This window comes from Cetorhinus maximus, chromosome 2 (genome assembly GCF_964194155.1).
Source record: "Cetorhinus maximus chromosome 2, sCetMax3.hap1.1, whole genome shotgun sequence".
In the NCBI taxonomy this organism is placed as follows: Eukaryota; Metazoa; Chordata; class Chondrichthyes; order Lamniformes; family Cetorhinidae; genus Cetorhinus; species Cetorhinus maximus.
In genome coordinates this window covers 146251418-146266831 of record NC_135880.1, presented here as the reverse complement: position 1 = coordinate 146266831, position 15414 = coordinate 146251418, and the positions used below count along the sequence as shown (strand labels likewise).

Below are 15414 nucleotides of genomic sequence, written 5' to 3'. Positions count from 1 at the left end.
TTTCCTGCTTTCCAGCTTCTTTCATCAGCACTGGCAACGCATTATGTATCATGATTCCACTGACCAGGATCTCTCCATTGTGGCCACAATCTCTCTCATCTGATTAAAATCCGTTCTCCTCCCAACCGCAATCAGCTCCCCAATCATGATTCACAGCCCTCCTCCCCACCCCTCCCACCCCACAATATCTCCCTCCCACCTTGTCGACTCTCTTTCTCAGTTATGGCCTTGTGACGGCTGGCTGTTACTGGATTGGATCTGGGGATTACAGCTTCCTCGCAACATTGGGGCCAATATTCTGGGATAAAGTGTACTTTCAAGGAAAAATATTTCCCCCTTTTAATGTGGAGGGATCACAAAAGAGCTTTGTTCTATTAGGAATCTCCATTCTTTGTCCCTTGCTAGCAATGTAGCAATGTAAACCCAATGTATTCAACATACAAAACCCACAAAGCAAGCCCCCTACTGACACAATGCCATCAACATCTCATCCTGAAAATCAGAGCACAGGACTATACTCTTTAAATTAGAACTAAGACAGTTAAATGGGGAGGCAGTGGTGTAGTGGTATTTTCATTGGACTAGCAATCCAGAGAGCCAGGGTAATGCTCTGGGGACCTGAGTTCAATTCCACCATGGCAGATGGTGAAATTTGAATTCAATAAAAATCTGGAATTAAAAGATGACCATGAAGCTATTGTAAAAACCTATCTGATTCACTAATGCTCTTTAGAGATACTGTCCTTACCTGATCTGGCTTGCATGTGACTCCAGACCCACAGCAATGTGGCTGACTCTTAAAATGCCCTAGCAAGCCACTCAGTTGTATCAATCTACTAAAATGCCTGAAAGGAATGTACTGCCCAGCATCGGCCTAGTCACCAGAAATGGCAAATTCAGCCCTGTTGACCCTGCAAAGTCCTCCTTACTAACATCTGGCGAATGCTAAAATTGGTAGAGCTGTTTCTCAGCAAGGACACAAAATGTTTTCTGAGTGAGGGACAATGTCCATCACCAAGCAACAGCTGCTGTTTCTCAGACTAGTCGAGCAACAACCTGCCATTGGCTGTAAGATATGTTCCCCTGTGAATATGACACTGTCCCAGACACAGTCATCACCATTCCTGGGTATGCCCTGTCCCACCAGCAGGACAGAACCAACAGAGGTAGTGGCACAGTGGTATACAGTCAGGAGTGAGTTGCCCTGGGAGTCCTCAACATTGCCACTGGACCCCAAGAAGCCTCATGGCATCAAGTCAAACATGGACAAGGAATGATAACGACATACTGCAGCCCCCCACTTCCACCCCCCCACCCCTCAGTTGATGAATCAGTGCTTCTCCATGTTGAACACCACTTGGAGGAAGCACTGAGGGTGGCAAGAGCACAGAATGTACTCTGGGTGAGGGACAATGTCCATCGCCAAGAATGGCTCAGTAGCACCACCACAGACTGAGCTGGCCAAGTCCAAAAGGGCATAGCTGCTAGACTGGGTCTGCAGCAGGTGGTGAGGGAACCAACAAGAGGGAAAAACATATTTGACCTCATCCTCACCAAACTGCCTGCCAGAGATGCATCTCCCCATGACAGTATCGGTAGAAGTGACCATTGTACAGTCCTTCTAGAGATGAAGTCCCATCTTCACATTGAGGAAACCCTCCATTGTGTTGTATGGCACTATCTCTGTGCTAAATGGGACAGATTTCAAACAGATCGAGCAAGTCAAGACTGGGCAACCAAGAGGTGCTGTAGGCCAACAGCAGCAGCAGAGTTGTACTCAATCTGTAACCTCACATCACAGAATCACAGTGCAGAAGAGGCCCTTCAGTCCATCGAGTCTGCACTGACATGTGAAAAACACCTGACCTACCTACCAAATCCCATTTACCAGCACTTGGCCCACAGCCTTGAATGTTATGATGTGCCAAGTGCTCATCCAGGTACTTTTTAAAGGATGTGAGGCAACCCAACTTCACCACCCTCCCAGGTAGTGCATTCCAGACCATCACCACCCTCTAGGTGAAAAATATTTTCCTCACATCCCTCCTAAACCTCCTGCCCCTCACTGAACTTATGCCCCCTTTTGACTGACCCTCCAACTAAGAGTAACAGCTGCTCCCTATCCACCCTGTCCATGCCCCTCATAATCTTGTACACCTCGATCAGGTCGCCCCTCAGTCTTCTCTGCTCCAATGAAAACAACCCAAGTCTATCCAATCTCTCTTCATAACTTAAATGTTTCATCCCAGGCAACATCCTGGTGAATCTCCTCTGCACCCCCTCCAGTGCAATCACATCCTTCCTATAGTGTGGCAACCAGAACTGCACACAGTACTCCAGCTGTGGCCTCACCAAAGTTCTATACAACTCCAACATGACCTCCCCACTTTTGTAATCTATGCCTCAATTGATAAAGGCAAGTGTCCCATGTGCCTTTTTCACCACCGCACTAACATGCCCCTCTGCCTTCAGAGATCTATGGACACAAACGCCAAGGTCCCTTTATTCCTCAGAACTTCCTAGTGCCATGCCGTTCATTGAATACTTCATGGCCCAACATATCCCCCATTCTACCATTACCACCAAGCCAGGGAATCAACACTAGTTCAATGAAGAGTGCAGGAGAGCATGCCAGGAGCAGCAACAGGCAGACCTAAAAATGAGGTGTTAACCTGGTGAAGTTACAACACAGGACTACTCACGTGCCAAAAAGCATAAGCAAAAAGTGATAGACAGAGCTAAGTGATTCCACAACCAACGGATTAGATCTAAGCTCTGCAGTCCTGCCACACCCAGTAGTGAATGGTGGTGGACAATTAAACAACTCGCTGGAGGAGGAGGCATCACTGCAGAAGTCCCTCAGGGTAGTGTCCCAAGCCTAACCATCTTCAATGACAGGGGAGTCCAGCACATCAATGCAAAAGATAAGGCTGAAGAATTTGCAACAATCTTCAGCCAGAAAGGCCAAGTGGATGATTCACTTCGGCCTCCTCCGGAGGTCCTCAGCATCACAGATACCAGAATTCAGCCAATTTGATTCATGCCAAAAAATATCAAGAAACAGCTGAAGGCACTAGATACTGCAAAGGCTATGGGCCCTGTCAACATTCGGGCAATAGTACTGAAGACTTGAGATCCAGAACTTGCCGCGGCCCTAGCCAAGCTGCTCCAGTGCAGCAACAACACTGGCATCTGCCCGGCAAGGGAGGAAATTGCCCAGTTATGCCCTGTGCACAAAAAGCAGGATAAATTCAACCCGGCCAATTACAGCCCCACCAGTCTACTCTCGATCATTAGTGAAGTGATGGAAGTGGTCATCAACAGTGCTATCAAGTGGCACTTGCTTAGCACTAACCTGCTCGCTGGCGCTCAGTTTGGGTTCCGCCAGGGTCACTCAGCTCCTGACCTCATTGCAGCCTTGGTTCAAACATGGACAAAAGAGGTGAGAGTGACTGCCCTTGACATCAAGGCAGCATTTGACTGAGTATGGCATCAAGGCGCCCTAGCAAAACTGGATTCATACCTAGCACAAAGGAAGGTGGTTGTGGTGGTTGGAGGTCGATCATCTCTATTCCAGGACAGCACTACAGGAATTCCTCAGGGTAATGTCCTAGGCCTGACCATCTTCAGCTGCTTCATCAATGACCTTCCTTCTATCATAGAAGTGGAAATGTTTGCTGACGATTGCACAATGTTCAGCACCATTCACGACTCCTCAGATACCAAAGCAGTCCATGTCCAAATGCAGCAAGACCTGGACTATATCCAGGCTTGGGCTGACAAGTGGCAAGTAACATTCGCACCACACAATTGCCAGGCAATGACCATCTCCAACAAGAGAGAATCTAACCATCGCCACTTGTCATCCAATGGCATTACCATTGCTGAATTCCCCATTATCAACATCCTGGGGGGTTACCATTCACTAGGAACTGAACTGGACTAGCCATATAAATACTGTGGCAGGTCGGAGGCTGGGAATCCTGCAGCGAGTAACTCACCTCCTGACTCGCCAGAGCGTGTCCACCATCTACAAGGCACAAGTGTTACGGAATACTCTCCACTTCCTGGATGAGTGCAGCTCCAACAACACTCAAGAAGCCAGACACCATCCAGGACAAAGCAGCCCACATGATTGGCTCCCCATCCACAATCATTCATTCCCTCCATTACTGACGCACAGTGGCAACAGAGTGTACTATCTACAAGACCCACTGCAGAAACTCACCAAGGCTCCTTAGACAGCATCTTCCAAACCCACAGCCGCTGCCATCTAGAAGAAGAAGGGCAGCAGACACGTGGGAATACCACCACCTGGAAGGTCCCTTCAAGTCACTCTCCATCCTGACTTGAAAACGTGTCACCATTCCTTCACTTTCGTTGGAGCAGAATCCTGGAACTCCCTTCCTAACAGCACTGTGGGTGTACCTACACCATATGGACTGCAGAGGTTCAAGAAGGCAGCTCACCCTTCTCAAGGGTAATTAGGGATGGGCAATAAATGCTGGCCTGGCCAGCGAAGCCCACATCCTGTAGATTAATTTAAAAATGTGAATTCAAGAAAATGATGCTTCCTGCGCAGGATTGTGCTACATGGAATCCTCTTCCCCAAAAGAACATGAGGTGAAATTGAAGTATATAACAGGAACGTGGATAATTACTTGACAAATAAGGATATTAAGGGATTATAGAAAAGGAACAAAAAACTGGAATTAAGAAAATAGAGCTAAAATTGCATAGTAGGGGCAATCAAGTGAATTAGCTATTCCCTTTCTTCTGTTCCATTGCACAGATTCCAGATTTTGGTATTGGAAATCTGGAGCTGCCTCTGGTGTTAAGTTTTAGTGTTTGTACTGAATTTTTATATTAGAGGTTATTGACTGCTCTGCAATTGACATCTCAGAACAAGCTACTAATCCAGATTTATGCAAAAGTGCCCACTGGCACAGCAGAATGTTTGCCCACATACCTAAAAAACCCTGTCTTTAAGGATGAGTAATTAATTGTGTGAAGGCTTTTGAGTTGTTTCAACATAGAAGGTAAACACTATATACATAATATATAAATAATGTTGAAAAATTATTTTACAAAGCACAGGTTCATTTGATTCATGAATTACGTGATTGTCACAAATAACGAGTGGACTTTTACTTAAACAGAACCATATGCAGCCCAGAGGCTGATAGTGGGTAGTGAATCCATTTGTAATTGAAGTGTGTTTGCCATGGCTCTTTAACTCAGCCATGGTTTCTGGGTTTCTTGACCAATCATGAGAGGTCAGGCAGGGTGAAGCACTGTAACAGTCTTAGGAAGGATTTCTACTAGAAGGGGTCCAGGCAGGGGTCAGAATGGCTGAACTGTGAATTGATTCCTGAGGCTAAAGCAACAACAGAAATGGTAAACTGACCTTGGAAGGCTGCACCCCAGGTCTCAGACTCTTTCCTGGAGGGATCTGAGGGACTGAAATAAGGTGATGGGTCCCAAGGATGGGATCGGAAGAGGCCACTCACACTGACAGGTGTGGATGAAAGCAGCTGAGGAAACGTGCAATAAGAGTATGGACCCTTGAACCTGAATACAGTGCCTCAAGAGTGAGGAGGGTGGCTGAGGGTGGGGAGGCCTCTAGTTACAGACACCTTATTGGCCATTGACAACGTATGCCCATCTGGTTTCTAGGAAGGCGGTTTTGTTTCAGGAGACTGCAGATTCAACAATGGCCTGCTGTAAAAGACTTGAGCCTCCTGAAGCACTGATGCTCACACATGTCCAGACGGCTGATTCTCTGCCTGGTGGTCTCATCTCCTGTGAGCTGGAACTCTGTGTCCACTCTGTTCTGTGGAGCGGCATGTGGCTGAGCAGGTGGAAGCTTGTGCATCTGCTGGTATTACTCCTGCTGCTGTGGATGCTGTTGGTGATGTTCCTCTTGTTTCTCATCAGATATCCAAGTTGGAGTTGCATAAACTGCTCCCATGGTGTAGAGCAGGCTGATGGTGGGGAAGTGTAGATTAAATTGAGTGAAGTGTAAGACGGATGAAATGACTATCAAGAAGTTGGAAATCACCTGTCAAGCAGTGAAACCACCCTCTGAGAAGTGCTGTGAGCACCAGCTTCTAACCTAGTCAGGACTGCAGCCATACAGTATCCTGGGCTTAATTAATAGGGGCATCAAGTACAAGAGCAGGAAGGTTATGCTGAGCTTATATAAGACACTAGTTGGACCTCAGCTGGTGTATTGTGTACAGTTCTGGGCGCCACACTATAGGAAGGAAGTGAATGCATTGGAGAGAGTGCAGAAGAGGTTTACAAGAATGTTTCCAGGGATGAGAAACTTGAGTTATGAAGATAGATTGGAGAGAGTGGGACTGTTCTCCTTGGAGAGGAGAAGGCTAAGAGGAGATTTGATAGAGGTGTTCAAAATCATGAGGGGGCTGGATAGAGTAGATAGAGAGAAACTGTTCCTGCTCATAAAAGGATCGAGAATAAAAGTGATTTAAAGTGATTTGCAAAGAAGCAAATGTGATGTGAGAAAAAACTTTTCCATACAGCATGTGGTTCGAGTCTGGAATGCACTGTCTGGAGTGTGGTGGAGGCAGGTTCAATCGAGGCATTCAATGGGGCATTGGATGATTATTTGAATAGAAACCATGTGCAAGGGTATAGGCAAAAGGCAGGAGAATGGCACTAAGTCATGATGCTCATTTGGAGAGCCAGTGCAGACATGATGGGCTGAATGGCCTTTCACTGAACAAGTACTGCCCACTGTGTTCTCAACTATTTGGCCCTAATGAGTCCCACACAGTTCAGGAAACCTGTGTGCTGGCTATTAAAGCCAGAATGTTGGATGTTATAAGCAGTGAATTGCCTCTTTTAATATTTTAATTTCTTATCTGACAGCTCCAAGGGTGTTTCCCAATCACCTGCAATCCCGCCCAGGTTAAACCTGGAAGTGGATGGGATCATATTGGGTTCCTGACCCAAAGCTACCTTTCAGGGCTTTAACCGCCTTTGCAAAATTGAACCCACTCCCCTCCCACTCACTCCCAGCCTGTGTCAGTTAAAACTCTGACAATACCTCATTACACAACAAAGTGATGTACTTCTAACAATGCTATTTCCGGTTACAAAACTGTGATCTTCTGTTGCCTATTTCTTTCTGCTTTACACAGCTCTCTAACCACTATTCCATTAAAAAAATGTACTGTGCCCTATCAGTTTGTTACAACATCTTCATTTTATACAATGACACCCACATTACCTACAAAGAGGGAAATGCTTGCTTAAAAACAGTGCATTTGACAGTATCTGTTCTGGAATGTATATAGGTTTATTTATTGCAAGCCCTAATTGAAGGCTACATTTGGATGACACCTTGCTTTTCCTTTCTGTAACATAGGTGAATATTCAAGGAAGCCAGCTAGGAATAGAAGTTATGCACTACTACCATTCAAATGCTCCTGGCTCTTATATAATGAGGAAACAATGATGAGAAAATTACAGGCAAATAATAATTGATCTTGTTTGGATTTCATCACAATTGTTCTCCCACGGGAGTTGGTTCTGGGAAACAATAAACCACCACAAGATATTTTTTTCTTGTCTCTCCAGAAATCATGCTGGCAGATGCCAGCTGATCATTTTTTTAATGTAAAATCCATTATATATCACAAGACATACAATCCTTATTTCAACAATTTGATTTGCATATGACCTCTTCTGAGAGTGAATTTACCTGGAAATTTCCAATAAATGCAAACATCCAAGTTCAGATCAAGTTCAATTTAAATTACTAGATTATTAAAAAAATGTAAACAAAGATGCCCTGGAAAACCTTTGTATGAAGTCAGTTAAGTGGCTATAGGAAGTGTAAAATTGTCTCTGCAGTGAGATACTGAAGTGTAGAATCATATGTAGCAAAGAGAAACTATATTTGCAGAGCTCTTTCATCTGTGGAGCCTGAGTTTAAATTCAACCTATACTGGTGGAATGAAGCTATTGCTGGTTGCAAATGAAACAAATTTGATCATAATTTTCCTATTTCCTGGTGGTGCATGCCCACGTTACAAAATTAGCTACAGCTTGAAAGAAATTTCACTGAGAAAGGCCAGAAAGATTGGCTTGTGAAGAAAACTGGTTGAGATACAAGATGGTTGGGAATGAATTATCATGGGCAACTTGCTGAAGGAACAAGTGAAGAAAGCAAGAAAGGGAAGAGTAATGCAGCATAAGAGGAACATAATGGACCCAGGTGTTCTCTCATCGGCAGTTGTATAGACTAATTTAAAATGTAATTTAAAATGTTCATGCACAGCTGGAGGAGATTGCTCATGGAGGATGAGAAAGGACGTAGGACTTCACAGCAAGGACAAGGATCTTAAAGTCAATGCAGTGAGCAAAAGGAATGGGGGAGCTTGTTGAGGAGGGCACTGATCGAAATACAGAGAGGAAATGGTGTCTTAAGAGACCTGAGTAAGTTGGAAATTGCGCAGGGCAAAGGGTGATAGGGTGGGAAAAAGTCAGAGTCAAGTCGCAAGGTGATAAAGATGGAGTAGGGTTTCAGTGGTAATAGGTGAAAGCAAAAATAATACCTCAAGGAATTAGAAATTAGCATTATTAATACATCTTAATCAGAAAGAAATGCTTGAAAATTGGATTAAAAGCCCTTCAGATTTTATGTATTCCCTTAGATAGCATTGAATATACCACCTGTTGCTCCAAAAACTCATGTTTGAATCTCTATGAAAGCTGCTCAGATTCAGATCATCTGCAATTCTAACATTAACTACAAGGGCTTATATTCAAAATCTAAATAACTTTATCTCATTGATTTTGGCAGTTTTGTTTTGGGGGCTTTTCATCTGTCTACTGTCCCATTCACATGGCAGGCAGATGGAAATTTTATTAAAGAAATGCACTATTCACTCGTCTTAAAACAGCCACCCGACTCGGTTTTCTCTCGAAATAAGTGACCAGTGCTTCCATCTGAAATTAAAATATTTAAATGGGTGTCCTATGGTGTTTGTAGGATCCCATTCTCCTTGTGAAACATGCCCTTCATCCTTTGGAACTGTAGATCAAGCAGCTGAACCAGCAGTCTTTAAAGGGACTGGTGCAGAACCCTCCAAAACACTGTAAAAATAAAGTTGTGGCACTTTGCATTGCCAGCAGGAGGATTCCTGCTTTTCTTGGCACCCCAAAAATCTTCCATGTCACCGGACAATGTCAAACACTGGAAAATTTCAGAACAAGTTAAACAAAGGTCTGAACATGAAAATGGTTCAAACATCTCGATAGTGTCATCAAGCAGACAGTGCCACTTCTCCACTTACTGCCTTGTCCATCTGCATTATAGATGAAAATCAGCTTTATTGTTTCTCCTAGAGTTGAAATTTATTGATATAAGTTTCCAACATGGCAACAAATAAATAACCTTTAAAGTAGAAACCACAATGTGGTGTGCTAACTCTATAAACTTCCTGTTTATTTAGCCAACTGAGAGTTAAGTCAGAATGAATAAGATTTTTCACAGCCTGTCAATTGTTCGTCTTAAATTCCAGATACTGCAACTTAATGGAGTATATAAGGCAGTGTTTGAAAAATCTGCACACCGTATCATTTTTCTACATTGCTTGATGTGATGTAATGAAATAATGCAAAATCATATTGTGAAATTCAAACCTACAAGGATATTCTGTGGGCTTAACACTTAATACTGTTCATGTGTATTTGAGAGGCATATGGAAACAGAGAAAAGATTTGTGAGGGGCAGTCATGCCTTATTGTTTTAAATGATGTTTTCTATCAAGTTAAATCACAGCGTAAAGCAGGTGCAATTTCAAACACCTCAGTACCAGATATAAAGGAAATAATGCTGAGCTTAATTCTATTTTGCAGGCCTTTCAACCACCATCTCCAAAGGCTCCCAGGACAGTGAAAATAGGATTTTTATCAACATTTGTACACAGTTTTGCATGTAATTTTATAAGCTAGTTCAAAATAGAAGCAACATTTTCTCTGAAAATTACATGCTAGCTTTCTGATTACAAAAGCAGTTTTTATGTCACGCATAATCTGTTCTCATTAATATCTTGAACGATTAAATCGAATTTTGCAGAACAGTAATAGAACCTACTGCGCAGGAATTTTCCTCCTGTGGGTTACACAATATGAAAGACACTCCAATCTTTTTGATGGTTAGTAAAACATCACTATCAGATTTTTGTTCTATTCTGCAATCGTACTAAAATGTTCTGTGTACTTATATATTTTTTGGAAAATGCTCTATTATCAATACATCTTAATATTTGATATTTTGTTATAGCTAAAATTTCTTCATTGCCTTTCAACTCCAATGAAGCACACTAAATGCCATCTATCAATACTTGTGAGTTCTTCAAAATACTATTTTACCTTAAAATTGTTTACAGAGTGCCTGTCCGAAACCATTTACACGTGTCTTTGTCATAATGCAATTGAATCTGCAAGTCTGTATCTAAAATGGCAACATTAGAATTTGGGATATCCTCTCTTTTTTCAGCATGTACTCAATCTTTCCACATACAGAAAAGATGTAAAAGTTATGATGGAGCACATGGTCATGCAAGTCAGGTTGCTAGAGTCCTTTGAATTGTTTGATCTCAACTTGTGCTGAACTAAATGTTACTCTCAAATGGGCTATGTTGTCAAAGGAACTATCACTGTACTTCAAAGTTCAAAAAGTCCACTCCTTTGAGAGATCTCAAACTTTCCTTACTAAAAAAGATTGCAACCTGTCAAACAATAAACTGAACATTAAACATTGAAGGGATTACTTACTTTAATATTATGCAAATTAGTTGCATGTTTTAATGTCACGGTACTTTATATTTTTAACTTGAGGATTTCCCACCTTGGAAATTTCCATTATCTAATATACTTAAAGATGGGGATTAAACTTATACTTCTGACAAAGGAAGCAGTGTTCTCCAAATTTCAGAGATTCTTAGATGCCAAATTTACTATCACTTCCCAACAATTTGAATTGCCCCTATTTTAGTCCACAGTTACAGATTTTGTGTGTTATGTTTCAACCATATTACAAATACTTGTATATACAAGGAAAGTATTATTTACATTATAATGTCCATGGGTAGAATTTTACAGCCCTGTTTCGGTGGGGAGGGGGCCATAAAATGCGGTGAGCCATAATAAACCCCATTGACTTCAGCGGGAACGGAAAATCCTGCTGTCGTAAAATTCTGCCCCATGATACAAACAACTTGAAAAACATGCACCAAAAATGCATTTCAATATGAAATTTCTGGATTGCCATCTTCCAACTTCAAATATATATCTTCAGAATAAGCATGGTTTTTGAAGTGATGTAATTAAGTCATCTAGTTACAAGCTGAGTCTAACACTCAACATAATTAAAATGATTAGATATACTTGGGCTGAATTTTACATGCTCCCAGCGGGCGTGTTTCCTGCAGGGGGGCATGTAAAATAGGGCGGGTGCCCATCCCACCACCTTCCCACCCACCCCCCAGCTCACCCCCATAATACAGCGGGGGCAGGCGGGTGCCAAGATCAGTAGCCCCCCTACCATATTTAAGTGAATAATCAAGGGTCTATTAGGCTTGTCATCAAACCAATTGACCCTGATAATAAGCTACCTACATCATAAAATGCTTGAGGTGGGCAGCCAGGCGGGAGTGGGCAGGCCGATTTTATTTTAACTTGCCTGTTTAAAGGGCAGGAAGAAAGTGGGGGGGGTCGCTCTTCGGGGGCTGCCTTTTGCCAATCGCGGGATGGCCCACACTTCAGTCAAACCCCTGCTTCCTTCCTACCCGCTTCCTCCCTTAAACCCAACACCTTCCCCTCACCTACTCAAACCCTCCCAGCCCATGACCCTGGACTTACCTGTTCTGGGGATCCAAGGCCTTGGAGTCTTTTCTTCTGCATCTGCCCCAGCAGTGGCCACTGATGCCTTTGTGGTGCTGCCAGGACTGATGGAGCTGCTGGCTAATCCGATTAACAGGCAGCTCCAGAGGGAAGATTTTTGCCCCAATGAGGGGCAAATGTCCTACTCCGCCCTCATTAGTGCAGCCCGCAGCTCGGCATGCAGCATGTCAGCTTCATGCCGACATTGTTTCTGGGGGGCAGGGTATGCCGTCCGCCGCCCCCCACCACCCCTGTATTATTCAGTCCATTGTTTTTATGAGATTAGTTTGTATAAATATTTATACATTAGATTGTCATATTTGTGATTAAAATAGGTTCAGATCTACAACAGGTTGCATATACATAGCATCCTTAGCATAGTAAAACCTCCGAAGGCACTTCACAGAATCATAATTAGACATTGACACGAAGAAGGAGAATATTAAGACAGGTGACCAAAAGCTTTGTAGGTTTTAGTCAGTGTCTTAAAGGAGGACAGAGAGATGGAGAGGCGGAGATATTTAGGGAGGGAATTCCAGACCTCAGGCCCTAGACAGCTGAAGGCATGGCCACCACTAGTGGGATGAAAGAAGTGTGGAATGCACAAGAGGCCATAAAGGGACCTGAACACGACGAATTTTAAGATCAAGATGTTGGTGGACCAGGAGCTAATGTAGGTCAGCAAACACAATCATTGTTTAAAGGGGTTAGTAACACATAACTTAAATACTTAGGCATATTTCCTATTTATCACAAGATTACTTATTGCAATAAGGCTGCCTCAATGGCTTCCACTACTTCATAATGGGGAGCAGAACATGCTGAAAGGCTTAAAGCTAATTCTTCCTGTAATAGATTTTTGTATTTGGTTAAGTCTTGTACAAAAATACAACCTACAATCACTTTATGATACAATTCATTTTTTTTCTTGGTTGGCAAGGAATTACTCCAGGGAATTTCAGACCTTGAAATGTACCCTTAATACGTCGCCTGCTAATGCAGCTTCTGGCAAAGAGTGTGTTGAGAGACTTACCCCATTCTTTGGGTAGGCTATCCATCCCAGGTCTCCCATTACAGCTCTGGAATCCAGTAAATTAACTGTAAAAGCAAATAACAGAACAATCAGTAAGGTTTACATTAATTCTGAGCTGCAAACAGAACCAGCTGCCGACACCTTATGAAAGCTGGAAAGAAACCTTAAGGAAAAGACAACCCACTTGCACATTTATTGCACGTTTCGGTTTTATTTGCTTGATATTTTTAACAGTATTTTAATTACCGTAGATCACAGCATGTAAATCCACCTGGCATATAAGATTATTCTTTTTTGGTGCGAAGAATCATGTTTAGGCCTATACCCAGCGTATAGATTGACGCCCTTTTCTGCTAGGAAATGCTATACTTGCATTAGGAGTCTGCCTCAATTTTTCACCTCAGAAATGCATGATTTACTCACCTTCTAAGTCAGCGCATGAGATCAAGCAGGTGAAATGGGCCGGGTGGCCAAGAAGACACGTGGGAGTTAAAGACATGCCCACAGAGAGCAGACCGCACATGGCGACAATGCACAGAAATAGGTCATCCAGAAAAAAGAATGAAGTACAGAGTTGGTTTCAAGCTAAACGTCATAACATTTGCTAACTCGTCAAATAATTGTGCTGCAGCAAGGGAATTCACTGCTAGTGAAAAACTGGTGCAAGGTTGGAAGAAGGAGGAATCTGCGCTGAGGAAGATGCCCAAAACGAAATGCGCCATGAGAACAGGGACCAGCCACTGGCCTGATCTTGAGAAGCATGTATCGGAATGGGTCCTCGAAAATCGTCAGAACGATTACATTGTCACCAGAAATGCAATGCAATACATACGCACTTAAGTGGGCCAAATCAAACCCTGAGTCTTGCAAAGATTTCAGAGCAACAGCTAGTTGGTGTAGTTGCTTTATGGAATGAAAATGTCCAGTGTGGGGCAGAAAATGTTGATTGTGGTTAAATGTATGTTTGTGGCACGTTTTATTCAATTAATTAAAACTAGAATGATTTAATTTGAATTACCAGTGTTGTTATTTTTCACATTTTAAAATGACAACCACCTACACCAAAACCACAGGTTCACGTTTTCTACTCAGTGTATACGTCGACCCGTACTTTTGGAAGGATTTTTTGAGGCTTCATTAGTCAACTTATTCACCACGATCTATAGGAATAATGTATTTTTCAAGAAAAGACCTTAAATAGTCAAGTGGAAACCTGGGACTTTCTTTCCCCAAAGCACTGTGGATTCTGAGACAATTTAAATTTTCAAGACTGATATCAATATATTTTGTATTAAATAAGGGTAAAAAAAACAATGTTCCTACTAATCTGCATGCATACAAGACTGCAAACTGCTGTGTCGGCCTTATTCTGTATTTAATACTGTGCAAAAAAAAGACTTAATGTTCTGCACATTGAAACAATTTGATGCGCACAGCAACAAAGTTTTACAGGGAGCTTTAGTGCCAAAAATATGGAGAAAAGGCAAGTAAATGAAACTGAGATATGATCCAACTGAATGGCAGATTAATAGTCTACTCCTGTTCCTCTGTTCTTGATTATTAAAGACGGACTACCTTAATAACATGCAGATATGTACCTTCTTTTGCATTTAATTATGCTTACATTCATTTTAAGCAACTATAACAATTGTTATTCAATACAGTTCATAGAGAGATTTGTTTTAGAACCTGCAAATGTGCTAATTTTTCTCAAGAAGATGGTGTTGTTATGCTCTGTACTTTTTCCCCTGTTAGTAAATAATTGAAATTAATAACTGAAAATAGGAAACTGATTTACCTTATAAAACTCACACATCAGATATGCAAACAACTGCATGGTGTATGAATAAAGTGCATTCAGAACACTTTGCACTATCTTGTACCATCTGAAATGCTTAGAGGTAGCAAGGACTCAGATCCCAGTTATTTGTACTTCAGCAAATGTGCATCCGTCTGTTGTTGATAACAAGCATTAGTGTGTGTGTATGAAAAGACAAGCAACTCATCACCACCATTGCTACTTTCAAAACATGAACAGCATCATTTAGGGGGAGGTGGTGGCATAGTGATATTGTCACTGACTAGTATTCCAGAGGCCTAGGGTAATGACCTGGGGACCTGGGTTTGAATCCCGTCAATAAAAATCTGGAATTAAAAGTCTGATGACAACCATGAAACCATTGCTGATTGTCATCAAAACCCATCTGGTTCACTAATGTCCTTTAGGGAAGGAAATTTGCCATCCTTACCTGGTCTGGCCTACATGTGACTCCAGACCCACAGCAATGTGGTTGACTCTTAAATGCCCTCTGAACAAGGGCCATTAGGGATGGGTAAAAAAAGGCTGACCTAACCAGCGACACCCACATCCCATGAACAAATTTTTTTTTAAATGAAATGGAGTCGCATCACGCAATAGTTTTGCCACAGGATCAGTTCACTTACTAGTTCATTAAGCAAAA

At 42.3% G+C, this 15414-nt stretch overlaps 1 protein-coding gene across 2 annotated transcripts in view; it reads right to left on the bottom strand.

Moving 5' to 3' along the window:
- The window catches only part of LOC144698634 (ephrin type-A receptor 5-like), a 357156-nt gene that overhangs the window by 328871 nt on the left and 12871 nt on the right, over nt 1-15414 (bottom strand). For both annotated transcript variants that reach the window (XM_078570504.1, XM_078570505.1), the window contains exon 2: nt 12953-13017. In XM_078570504.1, coding sequence (XP_078426630.1) covers nt 12953-13017 — 65 coding nt within the window. The remainder of the gene's footprint in view (nt 1-12952; nt 13018-15414) is intronic.